Source organism: Centropristis striata, chromosome 5 (assembly GCF_030273125.1).
Source record: "Centropristis striata isolate RG_2023a ecotype Rhode Island chromosome 5, C.striata_1.0, whole genome shotgun sequence".
NCBI classification, from domain to species: Eukaryota; Metazoa; Chordata; class Actinopteri; order Perciformes; family Serranidae; genus Centropristis; species Centropristis striata.
In genome coordinates, this window is record NC_081521.1 from 8110029 (window position 1) to 8129054 (window position 19026).

A 19026-nucleotide genomic window follows, 5' to 3' on the forward strand; every position below is an offset into this window, starting at 1 on the left:
TAGCACATTACGCAGTATGCTGCACTAAAAGTACATTAACATGAACCCAATTAGCTGATATACTATATTGCATGTAAGTATCTTATATCAAATGATTATGGACATTACGCTAAGCAACATGAATATCATCCCTAAATTACATAGTAATGCAACATAAGAAGTGAATAAGAAGCTAAATCTCTGCTTAGCATGCTAATCGCGAATAACAGAATTTGCCCATTACATGCAGACCACTACAACGTCTGCAACTCCATAAAACACTGGTACCTTTTCATAAGGTACCACACCATCCAGCACATACACATTGAACATTGATATTCACTGGAAACTATGTGAATATTATTAGAAAATCGAACCTTGTAGCGCACTTTAAAACTCCTAAAGATAGGTAGGCTAAATAGACTTCCAGATGAGATGAGTCAGGGTGTAAATCCAGAGTGAATTGTTATTGACCAGGTGTAGGCCTATCACACAATGGGGCGGAGCTCCCCTAAGAGGTGTCCGATCAGAAACAGTGCAATGCTGCAACACGTCCTATAGTCTAGACGGATTTCAGAAAAAAGGCCTTCTATAAGAAGTGAGGAGCATTTATGGGTACAAGTCAGGAACCGGCCTACCTTACATATCTCAAGGGTGCTGAGTCCAAAAAAAATGGTTATATATATATATGCAAAATACCAACTTTTAAGGTGAGATTAAGCATTATTTGTGTCATTTTTTAAGGCCGACATAAATATTCAGTCAATATCACTTTTAAATGTTCCACTTGGTATTTTGCATATATATATATATATATATATATATATATATATATATATATATATATATATATATATATATATATAAAGACACTGGGCCTCCACTATGTCCTTGCTCTGACCCTAGACTATAGATCCAGAAACTTAATTTCCTCATCTTGATTGCCTAATTACAATAAACCTAGGGGGAAATGGTCCAACGACTGTGCAAGATTGGCAATTTGGTGGCCATTTGATATACAAATGAGAAGGTCAAAAACTCAAAATTTCGCTCGGGAACCATTTTTTAAAAATTCAGCACCCTTGAAATAAGTAAAGTAGGCCAGTTCCCGACTTGTACCCATAAATGCTCCTCACTTTCACTTTTTGGACAATTCCGTCTAGACTACTACGTAAATAATGATATTTTGAAAAATCTTCAAAAACACACACACACACACACACACACACAGATGCTTCTTGCTTTTATAGACGGCTTTTATAGACTTTTATTTTCATGAGACATGTTGGAACAAGTGAAATAAATTACTGAAACAACAAAAAGTCAAACTGTTCTTTAGTGGTTTGATGTGTGTGTGTGTCTTGGCCCTAGATGTCCCACCCCAGGCTGTGATGGCAGTGGACACATCACTGGCAACTATGCATCCCATCGAAGGTAAGACCTGCACCCCCACTTGGAGATGATAAGCGAGTAAAGCAAGTATTTCTGCTTTACAAATCTATGATGTGACTGACAGATTTGTTGATTCGGAATCATTTAGTTCAGGAAATATTGGAAAAAGTCAATAAAATGACAAGCTCTAAAAATCCTGCTAGATAGCCAACATGGCCTCTTTGTTGGTGTAGTTACTGTAAGTGTTGGATTAAAATGATTCCCTTTTCTGCTCAAACAAGCCACTAGGAGGCCAAATGTGCAGCTGTGTTTAGTACAATATGTTGGAAGTTGGAAAGCTGGTGGGTAAGAGCACAGATTTCTGCTTGAGCCTCTAAAAACCTCAGTCCATACATCATGGCCCAGACTACGACGGCATAGTAGGGCCAAGTATGAAAAATAAATAAATAAATATGGACTCGGGGAGGGGGGTATTATATTTCAAGAAGAAGTCGCAAGTTTACGAGATTAAAGTAGCAAATTTGTGAGAAAAAGGAATAGATTTATGAGAATAAAAGTTGGAAAAATAGTGTTTTGTATGGAACAGTGGGAGACATCCCACTGGTAGAAACAAATTAAATGTGCTGATGTAGTGCCTTGAAAAACAAAACACTAGCCTATTTTTCTGACTTTTTTCTCATAAATCTTTGTCTTTTTTTCTCGTAGATTTGCAACTTTAATCTCATAGATTTGTACGGAGCCCCAGACATGACATGGTAAAAAAAAATTAATTTGTGGCCACAATATAGCTATAACGTGCGCACGAAATATTAATTTGTGGGAACGAAATTAGTATAACGTGTGCACGAAATACTAAATTGTGGCCACGAAGTAGGTATAATGTGCGCACGAAATACTTATTAATAATATTAATATAATTCCTGGACAGCTGGGTACGCAAATCGAGCGCACCTTCTCTACTCTAGGAACTGCAATAGCCTCCGTGATGTCCTTAAGTTGAGTGTCTTTTCTTATTCTGTTCAATATCTTGTTATCCCGCATCTAAGCAATTTAATTAGGCCTATGTTTGATACTTTGTTACAACGGGTAGCCTATCTGCTGACGTCTCACCCGACTTACAGACGTGTTATCCTCATCCTGTTATTACACTTTGTTTTGAGAGTTTCAGCTTGAAATCAGCTAAAACAGAGCCTTTCACTGATCATCTCCTTTGAAAGTAGCATCATGTGTGTCAGACTCTCAGCTGAGGGAACACACAGGCTATATGAGACGCAGCGTTTAATGGTGCCACCCAACGAAGCCGTGCACTTACAGTAGCGCTTACTGTATGTATCGCGTTGCTGAGGGAACCTGTAGCCTATCAGTGACCAGAATCTAGTTTGTATTGATTTGCAGGTTGTTGTTGCTCTGACTGAACTACTGAAGGTGTCTGTAGTGTTCTCTGGACGTTTGTCCTTCAATAAAATCACAGAAGATTAAAAGTTCACTATATTATTGATCAGTCTGACGCTTACCTGCATATGAAATGTGCTATAATTCCTTTAAACCATTATGTAAACACTTTGATGATGTTTTTATGCTTGGTCCTGATTTGCTGAAGTCCGATATGACAGCTCATAGAAAACTGATTAGAAAATTGCTCAATCTATTATTACCACAGATAATATCTGATCAATAAAAATCATTTCACTTTGATTTGCCAAAGACTAAAGTGATTTCATGGGACAGTGTCAGAGCTAAAGTCAGTTCTTCAATATAATGTTTGAATCAGCTGAGCAACAACAACCTGCAAATCAATACAAACTAGATTCTGGTCACTGATAGGCTACAGGTTCCCTCGGCAACGCGATATATACAGTAAGCGCTACTGTAAGTGCACGGCTTCGTTGGGTGGCACCATTAAACGCTGCGGCTCATATAGCCTGTGTGTTCCCTCAGCTGAGAGTGTGACACACATGATGCTACTTTCAAAGGAGATGATCAGTGAAAGGCTCTGTTTTAGCTGATTTCAAGCTGAAACTCTCAAAACAAAGTGTAATAACAGGATGAGGATAACACGTCTGTAAGTCGGGTGAGACGTCAGCAGATAGGCTACCCGTTGTAACAAAGTATCAAACATAGGCCTAATTAAATTGCCTAAATGCGGGATAACAAGATATTGAACAGAATAAGAAAAGACACTCACCTTAAGGACATCACGGAGGCTATTGCAGTTCCTAGAGTAGAGAAGGTGTGCTTGATTTGTGTACCCAGCTGTCCAGGAATGATATTAATATAATTAATTAGTATTTCATGTGCACATTATACCTACTTCATGGCCACAAATTAGTATTTCGTGCGCACGTTATACTCATTTCGTTCCCACGAATTAGTATTTCGTGGCCACAATTTAGTATTTTGTGGCCACAAATTAATATTTCGTGCGCACGTTATAGCTATAATGTGGCCACAATTTAATTATTTTTTTACCATGTCATGTCTGGGGCTCCGTAGATTTGCAACTTTTTTCTCAAAATATTACCCCCCTTCCCCGGGTCTATATATATATATTTTTCTTTTTTTCATAATTGGCCCTAATACACCATCGTACCCAGACAGAGGCTGGCAGGTAGCAGGGATATATTTTAATATCATTTATACACATGAAATACTACTTGTAACTTGTTTTACAAATGAATCAAAATAGTCAAATTAATTGTACTTGCTCATGCCCCCAAATACTCCAAAATACTCCATGTACATGATCTGTTGGCATGACAGGCTGCCCATGTGGTTTAACAATGCACCAGGAGCAACTCAGTTTGAAAATCCCTTCAAAACATATTTGGGATGAGTCATTTCTAGGTATAAAGACCTGCAACAAATGAGCCCATGCCTTTTACAAGTATATTTGTTTCTAAGAGTTGGAGCAACTGCACCAAAGTTCTCTTTAAAAAGAGCCAAATTAATATTTTTATATTATGACTGGTGTTCAGATGACATGACTCAAAGTAAAATAATCTACTGAAATGAAGTTAAAGATGTTTTACCTCTATTTAAATGTGGCCTCTTCAGTTCTAATGACAGTGATTGTGTGCTGTCAGTGTGTGTTCCTGGTGCTGATCAGCAGAAGGAACATGACATTCACCTTTTGTTGCTCCGTGAACCAGATATGATGAGAATTCTCCACCTGTCATTGAACTAAAGAGGCCAGCAGCTAAAAAATCTTCCAGTGGATTGTTTCATTTACACCTGATATCATTCTGCCTGGATGACTGAGATGACCCATACACACACACGCACACACACGCACACACAAACACACACACACACACACACACACACACACACACACACACTCACGCACGTTCATCATTCATTATTTTTCCCACCGAACTCCTCCACCACCTTAGACATCAGACAATAAAGTAACTCCTGTCCTCCCTGTGTGTGTCCTGGCTCTGTAGTTCAGGTTCTGGCTCTTTCCTTCACTCATACTCAGACATCTTGTTCTCAGTCTGGTTTTCTGACATTCTCTCTCTAACCTATCTTCCAGTCTGTCAGGCTGTCCTCTTGCTGATAAATCACTTCGGACCCTCATGGCTGCCCACACAGCTGAACTAAAGTATGTCTGCTTTCTCCTGTCTCTCACCTCCAACATGTTCACTGAGCACTCAGTCTGCAGCTACAGCTATGTCCCTGCTCTGCTTTTAACACTAATATAAAATAGTCAAAATCAATCATAATCAAGTCCAATATTGAAAAATCAAAACCAAAAACAATGAGTCCTAATTATTTAGTGAGAAAAGTGGTTTATGCCTGCAGTCTGCTGATGATCAGCCTGTGGAGTGAAAGCTCGTCTGTGTGTGTCTCAGGTGTCCGACTCCAGGTTGTGATGGATCAGGCCACATCACAGGAAACTATGCTTCACATAGAAGGTAGGAGCTCTTGTCCCGTCTGCTGCTCCATCAGTTTCTCTATGACTCAGATATGTGACTGGTCTTCTCTGTTCCTCTCTGCCAGTCTGTCTGGATGCCCTCGGGCCAAGAAAGGTGGGATCAAAACAACTCCCACCAAGGACGACAAGGAGGACTCTGAGCTGTTGAGGTGAGCAGCTAGCTTGTAATAGTTTTGGATTTTTCAGTAGTTTTAGTTTTAATTTCATTGTGAATTTTTGTTTTCAAATTCAGTTAGTTTTAGTTTAGTTTTTATTAGTTTTAGTGTTAGTTGGGTGTGAGATTCAAAGAGGTCATGGCAGATTTTGCCTTTATTTCCTTTGGTTTATCCATCTTAGCCCCAATAAGGTTATTAGGGCCTCGGGGCAATCGCACCGAGCATTGGTCCCATACAGCAATAGCTGTAGGGACCAGTGCTCGGGATCAGTGTGCTATTACTTTTCTCTACAGCATATGAATTTTTCGCAACGTCAGTCGCGAAAAACTGCCCAAAATTTTGCATTGAAGTGAATGGGATGGCTGAAAAAATATGAGCGAAAAAGAACAATAATTGGAGATTTTTAAACGTCTACTTCTCCAGCATAATTTCACCTAGAGACTCCATTTAAACTTTAAACAGTAGACACAAGTCTTGTGTATCGGTGTATTAATCCAGGTTTTGATAGGTCATATAGTTTTTTATCAATCCCTGTTCAATGACCATGATCATTTTTGGAGAAATTCTGAGATTATAATGGGTGTGTATTGCACGGAATGTTTGTGTCACAGTGTGTGACATCATCGCCAGAGTGTAGAGAGAGAGAATAAATTGTCAAAAAATAAATTAGAAAACTGCGCTCCAGACCGCAAATTCCACTCTACAGAAATAATTTATACATAGAAACGTAGGAAAATTAGTCTTCTCACTCACAACCCTCTGGTAAAGCTGTCAGAGTTATAGTTTGGGCGTAGGACGCACAGATGATCCACCAACACCAACAACAGCCTCATTGGCTCCCATATTAAAAACACAGGAAGATTTCGGAAAAAGGGATATGGAACAGTTTTTTTAGATCGCTCTAACAAAGCTATTTTTCATTTTTCTTAAAAAAAAAACATATGTAGACGTTCAGGAAGAACTCAGGACGCTCTAAGTGAAGTCGGATCAATGATAGGTATTATGGTTTTAACAAAAATGTTTCTGTTCGAGGCCAGAAATTCCACCTGTCGATGTTCCGTGACATTAGCAGGTGTGAGTTAATTCTGTTGATTGCTTTGATCTGATAGCCTTTTGATCTTTGATGTGATTACAGTTACAGATACACACACACACACATGCGCGTAAGCACGCACACTCCTCACACATGCATACACATGCTTCAAACACGCACGCATGCACACACACACACACACACACACACACACACAGGTAACTTTATGCGATTTTCGCCACACACACACACACACACACACAAATGTGCACGTTAGTGCGCACACTCCTCCAGATACATGTTTTTACTAACACACACACACACACACACACACACACACACACACTTTCCTGAAAGCTGAGAAGTTGCTCTTTACAGCCAACATGGTTCATGACGTTAATTTCACTCACTCAGGAATACACACACTCAGCGGTGGAGAAATAAAAACTGGATTATGTATGAAAAAAGATGACAAAGGGGGTTAACATCCCCTCTGGCTCTGTGACTGCAGCAGGGAGAGACTGCTGCAGGAGGACTGTGCCGATTCAACTCGCTCCTACTCTTTTTAATGACCAGCCGGCCCCAGAGGCTCCTTCAGATGAGCCACTGGCCCCTGCTGCCTGTTAAGAAGAGTAAGAACGAGTCTCCAAAAGTCACCAATAACACCAGAAAAAGTTGCTGGATTTGTCTCCAATCGCTTTTTAAAAAAATAGTCGCTAAGGGGGTCTGAAAAGTTGCTTCATATAGCAACAAAGTCGCTAAGTTGGCAACACTGCTTCTCTGGCTTTTACAAATGGCGTGTGTTGTTGTGGCGTCGAGTACTACGTCACATCCTGCTTAGCGTTCTATCCAATCAGCAACCAGGCTTTTTCAGTGGAGAAACACGGCCCTGCTCTTCTACAGGGACAACAAAAGTCCTGTCAAAAGACCGTTTAGGACGGCTCATATTCAAATAAGGGGCGTTTCGGCGAGTGAGACCCGCCTCATTCCGGGTATTGGGCTGTATTGGAAACAGCCTTTATGTGTCTGCCTTGTGATAGTCTGGAGACCTGTCCAGGGTGGGATCGACTCCAGTGGATGAGCGGTTAGGAATAATGAATGAATGTAATTGAAGGTTTATGTTGTATCTATGTAATCTATGCTTCCTGCTGTTTTTTTTTTTTAACTAAACACCAAAATTAGATTGATGTGTCAATCTTGTGCTAGCTTCTTGACATCTCCATGTCCACCTGTATCAGTGAGAGGAGAACCAGTCAGAGTGCTCTCTACCTGTCTCCAGGTGTCCGGTTCCTGGTTGTGACAGTCTGGGCCACATCAGTGGGAAGTACGCCACCCACCGCAGTGCCTACGGCTGTCCGCTGGCAGCACGCCGCCAGAAGGAAGGTCTTCTCAACGGCACGCCCTTCTCTTGGAAGGCCTTCAAGACTGAGGGCCCGACCTGCCCGACGCCAGGCTGCGACGGCTCCGGCCACGCTAACGGCAGCTTCCTGACACACCGCAGGTATCTGCACTATCTATATACATATATCTATATACTATCTATATATAGAGCAGTGGTGGCCAAACATAAAAGTCTAGACGGATTTCAGAAAAAGGCCTCCTACAAGAAGTGAGGAGCATTTATGGGTACAAGTCAGGAACCGGCCTACTTTACATATCTCAAGGGTGCCGAGTCAAAAAAAAATGGTTCCCAAGCGAAATTTTGAATGGCCAATTGCCCATCTTGCACAGTGATTGGACCATTTCCCCTTAGTTTTTTTGTAAGTAGGCAATCAAGATGAGGAAATTAAGTTTCTGGATCTATAGTCTAGGGTCAGAGCAAGGATATAGTGGAGGCTCAGTGCCTTTTTATGTATATATATGTATGCAAAATACCAACTGGAACATTTAAAAGTGATATTGATTGAATATTTATGTCGGCCTTAAAAAACACACAAATAATGCTTAATTTCACCTTAAAAGTTGGTATGTGCATTAATTTCAGAGTACACTGAGACATTAAACTGCATCATTTTCAATTAAATTCTGGAAAAGTTGGTGTGTTCTAAAACTTTTGACCAGTAGTGTATATATATATATATATATATATATATATATATATATATATATATATATATATATATATATATATATATATATATACGTATATATACATATATATATATATATATACATTGAAAGCAAATTGTGTAGTGTTTGTGGTTTAATCCCTCATGAGTCTCATGTACATGAAACAATCCCAGCCTTGTTAGAGTATCAGAGGACTTGATCCTGATCAACTTCTCCTCTCAGTCTGTCAGGTTGTCCCCGAGCGTCGGCCAACAAGAAGAGAGCCAAGTTCCCTGGAGACGAGTATATCACTGCAAAGTTCAGAGCCAGCGACGGTAAGAGATACCTTATAGAAATGTTACTACTAATACTAAAATATGGACACACAAACATTCGAGTGATGCCTGTAACAGAATTGTGTGACAGACAGAGTAGGTAGGGTTGTCAGTTCTCTTGATATTCTTTTTGTTAACTTGTGTTCTTGTTCCTGCTCAGTTCTGGACAACGATGAGGACATCAAGCAGCTCAACAAGGAAATCAACGAGCTGAGCGAATCCAACTCAGAGATGGAGGCCGACATGATGAACCTGCACACCCAGGTGAGCTCAGGATGAGACACCCACAACGTTTAACAGAGAGAGGAAGAAATGCTGAGACAGCCTGATGGCTGTAGGAGAGAATAATAATAATAATAATAATAATAATAATAATAATAATAGGAGAGAAGGATCTTTTGAATCTCTCTGTCCTGCAGCGGAGAGAGAGGAGCCGTCCACTGCTGTTGTTTTGGTCCATAAAGGTTTTGTGTAGCAGATGGTCTGGTATTTCAGGATGGCCTCCAACATGTTGACAGGTCATCTCTCCACCACCTCCTCCAGTGGCTCCAACCACAGAACCAGCTCTGTAGACCAGAACCAGCTTTTTAGACCAGAACCAGCTCTGTAGACCAGAACCAGCTCTGTAGACCAGAACCAGCTCTTTAGACCAGTCTGATCATCTCTGTGTGTGATGCTGCCTCCCCAGCAGACTGCAGCATAAAACAACACACTACAACCACAGACTGATAAAACATCTGCAGCATCGCACTACACATGTCCAGAGATCTGAGCTTCAAGAAGAAAGAGGAGGCTCCGCCCCTTTTTGTAGAGAGCGTCAGTGTTTAGGGACCAGTCCAACTTATTATCCAGGTATACACCAAGGTTATAATAGTTTTGTTTTTTTCATTAGTTTTAGTTTTAATTCAATTTTTCTTTTCAAATTCAGTTAGTTTTAATGCGTTTAATGCGAGTGTGTTTGCTAGTTTTAATTAGTTTTTATATTTGGAAAATGCTTAGTTTTAGTTTTGTTTTTATTAGTTTTAGTTGTTTTGTAATGTGGTATATGTTGGGTGCGATATTTCCAATAAGGCCACAATAAATGTTGCTTTTATTTCCTTTGTCTGATCCATCTCAGCCCCAATAAGTTTACTAAGTCATAAAACCAGATAGATGAAACAGATTTCATATCAACCAAAATGTTAACATATGAAAAAAGTTGACAGATGAAAACTAAGGACAATTTTAGTTAGTTTTCTTATTACCACAAAATAACGTTTTTCAAAAAACTCTCGTTTTTATTTTTATTTCAGTTAACGTAAAATGTTTTTTCAATTCTAGTTTTCATTATTTCATTAGTTTTCATTAACTATAATAACCTTGGTATACACCTAGATAATTATAACTTGGCACCACCTCGATGTTGATGTAATATCTTCAATTTAGTTTTTGTTCTCTTATGTAATTGTTCTCTTATATCTTGCTTCAGAAAAGACATGTTCACTGTCCTGAAAGCTGTGATCCAATCAGATGTTTTTACTGTCGTCTCGGAGTGGAGGAGAGGTAGCTGCTCTCTGGTTGGTTAGGACTTCAGTGTAGACCAGCTATTCTCAACCTTGGGGTCGGGACCCCAATTGGGATCGCGGGATGATTTCTAGGGGTCGCCAAATCATTTTGGAAGTCAGCTCTGTCTCCACTGTGTTAAAGTGTTCATGTGTTAAAGTGTTTTAGTCTTTTTGGTCACTTAATGTCTTTTTTTTTGGGAAATTTTGTCATTTTGTGTCTTTTTTTGATCATTTTGTGGTCAATGTGTGTCTTTTTTGGTTACTTTGTTTCCTTTTTTTTGGTCATTTTGTGTCTTTTTTTAGTCATTTTGTCTTTTTGGAAATTTTGTTTCTTTTTTGGGTCATTTTGGGTCTTTCTTTGGTCATTTTGTGTCTTTTTTGGTCATTTTGTCTCTTCTTTTTTAACATTTTGTGGTCAATTTGTGTATTTTTTGGTCATTTTGTTTCTTTTTTGGGTGATCTGAACTGTGCGTGTGAGATTGTGTTCAGTGAGCGGGGGTCACGGACAACATGCATGTTAAATTGGGGGTCGCAACTCAAAAATGTTGAGAACTACTGGTGTAGACTATCGCTTCATGTTGTCATCTACTGCAGAGAGAACCATGCTGTGGCTAGCTTCATAGGTCTTGAACCAAAACAGTTTCTCAATCTATCGTCAAATTATTTGTGAAAACAGCTTCCAATCAGTACTCAGAATCAGAATCAAAAGATAATACTTTATAGATCTCCAGGGGGAAATTGCTTGTTACAGTGGCTGCTGGATAAGAATAGAATAGGAAGTGATTCTGTAAATAAATAAAGATTGAAATAACACGAGTAGAGATGAACTACATGTAGGCAAAAACCTAGCTTATTCAAGTTAAGGTTCCAAAGGATCATAAATAAATTCACTTAAAATACCAAAAGGGAAGAGTCCTCATGATGCAGAATGGTCTGAATAGCCGTGTTTCCTGTAAGGGGAAGTGTCAGGCCACGTCCTCTCAAATGTCAAACGCTCACTCTGCGTGTCTCCGTTATAAAAAAAGGCCCCAGAGGGATTTAGAGACTCTGGAGGTGATGTTTGGTTTTCGATTGTCGCGTGATCGCTTAGCGACAGTTTCGACCGTGATCCGTGATCACATATGCAACGGAACTGCGGCCGCAGTTGCTAACTCTGTACAACGTTCGCCGCTGATCATAAACAAAGCAGCATGGCTAATTATGCACAGCGTCTCTGCTGATCATCAACATCGTGATTGTGAATTAATGTGTGAATTAATTATGAGTGTCCAGTGCTTGTTTGATCGCTAAGTGAACATCTCCTGCAGCAGCACATACACAATGTACTGCTATAGAGCTAACTGTTAGCCTGTTAGCACTATGCTACTGCGCACCTCGTTCCGCGACGCCGGACTGCACTTTGAAAGGGCAGATCACGCCTTTGCAGGATCACTATGAACACCCTAAGGCGAAGAGTTGACACAGATCTTTCCAGCAATATAGCGGGGATTTGTGGGACCACAATATGAAAGTGGCTAATGTTTATTGTGACTATTCCCTACTTGCCGGCTTTTACATATGGCGCGTGTTGTTGTGGCATTGAGTACTACGTCACATCCTGCTTAGCATTCTATCCAATCAGCAACCAGGCTTTTTTCAGGGGAGAAAAGCTGCCCTGCTCTTTCACGGGACAAAAAAGTCCGGACAAAAGACCGTTTAGGATGGCTTAATTTTCAAATTAGGGTCGTTCGGCGAAAAAGTGTCAGCACCATTAATGTTACAGCTGGTAAAGGTGATTTGACCCACTTTGTGTGTAGCTGTGTAGCTTAATCCAGTAGTTCTCAACCTTTTTGAGTCGCGACCCCCAATTTAACATGCATGTTGTCCGTGACCCCCGCTCACTTAACACAATCTCACGCACACAGTTCAGATCAACCAAAAAAAGAAACAAAATGACCAAAAAAAAAGAAACAAAATGACCAAAAAAGGCTCAAAATGACCACAAAATGAACAAAAAAGACACAAAATGACCAGAAAAGACACAAAATGACCCAAAAAAGAAACAAAATTACCCAAAAAAGACAAAAAATGACACAAAAAAGACACAAAAGGACCCAAAAAGAAACAAAATGACCAAAAAAGACATTAAATGACCAAAAAGACTAAAACACATTAACACATGAACACTTTAACACAGTGGAGACAGAGCTGACTTCCAAAATGATTTGGCGACCCCCAGAAATCATCTCGCAACCCCAATTGGGGTCCCGACCCCAAGGTTGAGAATAGCTGGCTTAATCTATAAAAAAATATTACTTTTACTAAAAGTAAAATATTCCCTGTAGCCCAAAACCCTTTCCCCCATAGACAATAGACACAATATTGTGTTATATGTATTTGTGTTGTAACTGCTTCTCTGTCTGTCTCTGGTTCAGATCTCGTCGATGGAGAAGAATCTGAAGAGCATGGAGGAGGAGAACAAACATATCGAGGAGAAGAATGAGGCCTTGTTCCTGGAGCTGTCCGGCCTGAGTCAGGCCCTGATCCGCAGCTTGACCAACATCCGTCTACCCGCCATGGTGAGTGTATCCTGTGTAACTGTTGCCCTGTGGTCTGTTTTGAAAAAGGAGGAAATATTTCCCTCCAAAATATAGGATCATCATTTTAGCCTTTATGGAACTGATCACATTTCTGTCCATCAGGTTACTTTCTGCACTGGAAAAAAAGAAAAGTTGGGTGAACTCAAAATTTCAAGGCAACAAACTTCGATACAATTTTAAGTTGGACAATTAAACTTCATATTTTAAGTTTTGTTTTTGAGTTTGCTCAACTCTGAATTCAGATTTATGTCAACTCAACTGTAAGTTGTACTAACTTATAATTTTACATTGTAATAACTTTTAATCTTTACTTCTGCTAACTTCTGCAATGTGCTGAATTGGAACGATTGTAATGCTGCTATGAAATGTCAGCTAATGTTGCGACCACAATTTTGAGTTAGCATTGATATGCTAATGGCTACTCTTGTAGCTGTAACAAGCAGCGCCGCTAGCATCAGTTAGCCGCTAGCTTCAGTTAGCCGCTAGCATCAGTTAGCCGCTAGCTTTCGCTAATGGCCAAATTTCACCGCTTTCCCACATTTCACAACAAAGAAATAAGAGTTATCAGAACTATTGTCCCTTGTTTTGAACCCCAACTTAAAGATATAAGTAACAACAACTCACCAACTTGTTTTTGAGCAGACAACTGGCTTCCTTTGTTGTGCTAACTTACATTATTGCCCTAAATGTCAATAATTTATATTTCCAAGTTTTACCAACTTAAATCACTGTTTTAGGCCAAAAAATACAAGTTGGCTTTTTTGCAGTGTGTCTGTCCTAAGAGCCTCACCAAATTATAATTCAAAGGGCTTTATTGGCATTAAAGTTTTAAGAAGTGTGATCTTCCTCGTGTGATTAGTACAACTCAGCCATACAGAAACGTGCCAGTGGACATGTGACTCGTCTAGGCCTGTCACCATAATTACTCAACTCAACTTTATTTGTAAAGCACTTTAAAACAACCACAGCTGCAACAAAGTGCTGTACATAAACAAACAGAACAAGAGACAATAAAATAAATAAAACAGGAAATAAACATAAAATAAATAGATTCATTGCTTTTTAAAAGACAATTAAAAAAACAATAAATAAAAGCAAACCATAAAACACTAAAAACAAGAGCAGAGTCTCATGCGTGGTTAAAAGCCAAGGAATAAAAATAGGTTTTAAGATGACTTTTAAAAACGGACAGTGAGGAGGCTTGTCTGATGTGCAATTACTATATCGACTTATCGTTCAATATATAAAAATGGACACGATAGATTTTTTCTGGACTCAATATACACTTAAAAAAATATATGTTTTATTTACGCTAAAATACCGGCAGCTGTGGTTGCCAGAACTTCCCGTAAAAATGACTAAATTTAGATGATAGATAAATATCAGCAAAAACTGTAATTTAGACTGAAAAGTCCCTTTATTTTTAGGGTAATTGTGTCCTTGTGACATGGTATTTCTCCATAAATTTTGCCTGTAAATGTTATACTTTTACAGTAAAACGAGGTGTTTTCTTCAGTTTTTCAAAAGTTTTGTACTATTCCTTATTTTTACGGTATCAAACGTGTTTGATATGATGAACCGACAACCAAGAGATGAGCGGGGGAAACACAAACCACTGCACACACTAGAGCAGGGGTGTCAAACTCTGGCCCGCGGGCCAAATTTAGCCCGCAGTGTAATTTTATTTGGCCCGCGAGGCAATACTAAATTATTATATTATTATTGTAAATTAATGACATTGATGTGTTTTTTATTTGAAATTTGATTTTGCATGTCTACACTATTTAGTTATATATTGTATGTTTATAAGCGTTGCTGGTTCCATATTTAATGTTAAAGCAAAACATGTTTGGTATATATTAAAAGGTTTATTTGTTCAATGTTGGCCCGCGATTTTATTCAAGTTTTAAATTTTGGCCCATTGTGTATTTGAGTTTGACACCCCTGCACTAGAGCAACTGGAGCCAAAAGCTGCTTCTCCTCCATTTTGTGAGTTTCTACTAAGAGCCAATGGTGAAAAATGCTAAAAGAATCTAGTTGTAGTCTGTAAATAGTGACCCTGCAAGATCCACAGTCTGTCTAAAACCTCAGTGCGAGACTAAAAACTCTAAACTCTTGTCGTTACATGTGAGCAGGTGTGAGCTGGTAGTTTTCTGGGAGTCTTTTCCAAATCTTTTCAAAGTCTTTTGGTGTATAGGTCAGTAGTTCTCAACCTTTTTGAGTTGCGACCCCCAATTTAACATGCATGTTGTCTGAGACCCCCGCTCACTGAACAGAATCTCACAGTTCAGATCAGACAAACTCAGTTGATACGACGAGTTTTGGACAAATAATGAAGCAGACAACAACTAAAACATCTCTCATGTCTGTGCATTTATATATATTTTTGTAACAGTCAGCTTCAAGCCAGAGACTCCTTGTAAAGTAATAACTTGCTACTTAAGGATTTGTCAGAAAAGACACAAAATAACCCACAAAAGAATCAAATTGACCAAAAAAATTACATAAAATTAAGCAAAAAAGGATTCAAATTGACCCCAAAATGACCAAAAATGACCACAGAAAGAAACAAATTGACCAAAAAAAGACACAAATTGACCACAAAATGATCAAAAAAAGACACAAAATGACCAAAAAAATACACAAATTGACCAAAAACAGACACAAATTGACCACAAAATGATAAAAAAAAAAGACACAAAATGACCAAAAAAGACACAAAATGACCAAAAAAAGACACAAATTGACCACAAAATGATAAAAAAAGACACAAAATGACCAAAAAAGACACAAATTGACCACAAAATGATCAAAAAAAGACACAAAATGACCAAAAAAAGACACAAATTGACCAAAAACAGACACAAATTGATCACAAAATGATAAAAAAAAGACACAAAATGACCAAAAAGACACAAAATGACCAAAAAAGACACAAAATGACAAAAAAAAGCCAAAAAAGACACAAAATGACAAAAAAAAGACACAAAATGACAAAAAAAATGACAAAAAAAGACACAAAATTACAAAAAAAAAGACACAAAATGACCAAAAAGACTAAGACACATGAACACTTTAACACAGTGGAGACAGAGCTGACTTCCAAAATGATTTGGCGACCCCCAGAAATCATCTCGCGACCCCAATTGGGGTATGTGGGAGATTCTCATCGCTGGCATTACTCGACTAATTTGTGGAAAGAATTTCTCATTTTCTGACGTGTGAACTTGTGCGTGTTCAGCAGGAGCTGCTGTCACAAAATGACCAAAAAGACACAAAATGACCAAAAAGAAAGACACAAAATGACCAAAAAAAGACACAAAATTACCAAAAAAAGACACAAAATGACTAAAAAAAGAAACAAAATGACCAAAAAAAGACACAAAATGACAAAAAAAAGGCATTAAGTGAGTAAAATACATGAACACTTTAACACAGTGGAGACAGAGCTGATTTCCTAAATGATTTGGCGACCCCCAGAAATCATCTCGCGACCCCAATTGGGGTCGGGACCCCCAGGTTGAGAATAGCTGGTATAGATAGCATTACTCGACTAACTTGTGGAAAGAATTTCTCATTTTCTGACGTGTGAACTTGTTCAGCAGGAGCCGCTGTCAGAGCAGAACTTTGACAGCTACGTGGAGACCCTGACCCACATGTTCACCAATAAAGACTGCTACCAGAACCCCGAGAACCGGGCTCTACTGGAGTCCATCAACCAGGCGGTGAAGGGCATCGAGGTGTGACGGACAGGAGGCGGGGCATCACAGTCACTACACCAACCTTTCTTTCCCAACCCTTTAGATACTGTATGTAATGAATTCTCATTTGGATCTTCGTCCTCTGTTCTTTGCATTAGTTTGCTGTTTGCATGTTGCTTTATGATGGTGTGAGTGTGAACAGGTTAGGGTGTGGATGGAGTTAAACTGTTACAGTGAGCAAGAGAATCTCCAGGTATACACAGAACAGAGTCGGGAGTGCAGTATACGACCTGAGAAGAGCAAACTCTCTTAGTTAGTGAACATATCCTATCTTCACTCAATAATGTTAATAGTATTCGATATGAGCATAGTGATGTTGCACCTCCAGGACTAGTTTGTAGATTCATTCTTACTATTGCTGTGTAACTATTTAAGTCCTTTGCAAATGTTGGTTTAATAACTTTTTTCATCCATGTCTGCTGTATTTTTATGTTGGCCTATTTATGCTTATCTATTTATTACTTTTTTAATTTAAAAATCCTACCTGAGAAGATTTTAAACAGTAACCAAGAGAAGGGAATCATTTCCTCTGCATTGTTGAACAAAGAGGAAATATTTTAAGATATCAACTATGAATTCTTTTATATATCTTATTATTTATTTAAAATACTGGGATCTTTTTAAGTGCAAATATTTTGTAACTGAAAGTTTTTTAATAATTTTCTAAAGATTTTTTTTTGTGCTTCTGTTTATATATGATTTCCCTTTTTATTTTCACAAACTATTTTGAGTACATTACAATACCCTGGGAATATTGAGCTGCACATATTTGGTATTTATTTGGTGATGAAGAACAAAGTGATGGTGAATATTTATTTTGTATTGTCTACGTGTTAATGATGGCTGTGTATGGATTAGTCTTTAAGTTGCTCTTGAAATAAAGGTTAACCCACAGTATGTGTGCTCTGGAATGATTTTATGTTCCACACGGTGTCCTGGTTTACATTTCCATTGTTCAGATTTTGTTTAAAAGTAAAGTTTGTGTACAAATGCTGTAAGATGAAACTGTTACCTGATCCCTGATCAGTTCAAACCAAGGTTATTATAGTTAACGAAAACTAAGAAAATAACGAAAACTAAAATTGAAAAAACATTTTCGTCAACTGAAATAAAAATAAAAACAAGAGTTTTTTCAAAAACGATAACTAACTGAAACTGTATTTTGTGGTTACAAAACTAACTAAAACTGACTAAAATTATAGTGAAAATGTCCTTAGTTTTCGTCTTTGTCAACTTTTTTCATACATAATTCAGTGTTTCTATTTCAACATGCAGGAACACATGGTGAATATGTTTACTGAGACTGGGATGTCTACACTTCAACCAAAATACAAAACACCCAGAACTGTAAGAGTTAATAACCTTATTGGGGCTGAGATGGATAAACTAAAGGAAATAAAGGCACATACCCATTACAAAAAACTAAAACTAACACTAAAACTAATAAAAACTAAACTAAAACTAGCAAACTCACTCTGAAAAACTAACTAAAACTAACTGAATTTGAAAACAAAATTCACAACGAAATTAAAACTAAAACTAATGAAAAATCCAAAACTATTATAACCTTGGTTCAAACCATAGCACTACTCAGCCTTTATTGTGCCTGTTAGCCACTGAAGGCAACATGGTCTCACAGAAATCCGTGAAATAGCCACGGATTTCGCTTAACTCAAAATCCGTGGAATAGCCACGGGATATGACTGTCATTAACTTGCATTGTAGCGAAATCCGTGTCAGTTTCACGGAAATTTGAGCGATTCCGTGGCTATTCCACGGATTTCTGTGAGACCAGGTTCCTGAAGGACATGTGCACAGCTTCTCACATACAATCCCTTTTCTGGATGTATCACATGTATTACCCGTCTACTGCAGCAGGGGTGGACTCGGACTGTTAGAAGGGCAAAAAAATAAAAAGGGCATATTCTGCACAACAAGGTGCCCCACCAGCACGCCGATGCATGATGAAGCATTAAGTTAAAGGAGATCCAGATCAGAGTAATTAATAGTATGGTACTGACAATTAAAAAATGTGTACATTTTTAAGTAAAATGCATCAATCTTGTGCACTTTGAGAGCTAAATGAGAGCAAACACCTCACATAACATTATTCACAGTTGAAGTAAAGAAAGCCGAGGATTCTTGCCTAGCTGGGACTGAACGGCCAGGAGAATAAACAGGTTTTTAACAATGTTTTAAAGTGCTCAACAGACTGCAGCTCTGACCTGGAGAGGTCGGCTGTTCCACAGCTTTGGGGCCGCC

The 19026-nt window shown here is 38.5% G+C and overlaps 1 protein-coding gene across 5 annotated transcripts in view; it reads left to right on the forward strand.

Moving 5' to 3' along the window:
• LOC131971672 (myelin transcription factor 1-like) overlaps positions 1-17661 on the forward strand; it is a 43602-nt gene extending 25941 nt beyond the window's left edge. For 3 of the 5 annotated variants that reach the window (XM_059333208.1, XM_059333212.1, XM_059333209.1), the window contains exons 15-23: positions 1351-1413; positions 4907-4975; positions 5226-5288; positions 5374-5457; positions 7776-7997; positions 8789-8880; positions 9041-9144; positions 12839-12982; positions 16606-17661. In XM_059333208.1, coding sequence (XP_059189191.1) covers positions 1351-1413; positions 4907-4975; positions 5226-5288; positions 5374-5457; positions 7776-7997; positions 8789-8880; positions 9041-9144; positions 12839-12982; positions 16606-16749 — 985 coding nt within the window. In that variant the 3' untranslated portion in view covers positions 16750-17661. The remainder of the gene's footprint in view (positions 1-1350; positions 1414-4906; positions 4976-5225; positions 5289-5373; positions 5458-7775; positions 7998-8788; positions 8881-9040; positions 9145-12838; positions 12983-16605) is intronic. The other 2 variants (XM_059333210.1, XM_059333213.1) reach the window with 2 other exon arrangements.
• The last annotated feature ends 1365 nt before the right edge of the window (positions 17662-19026 follow it).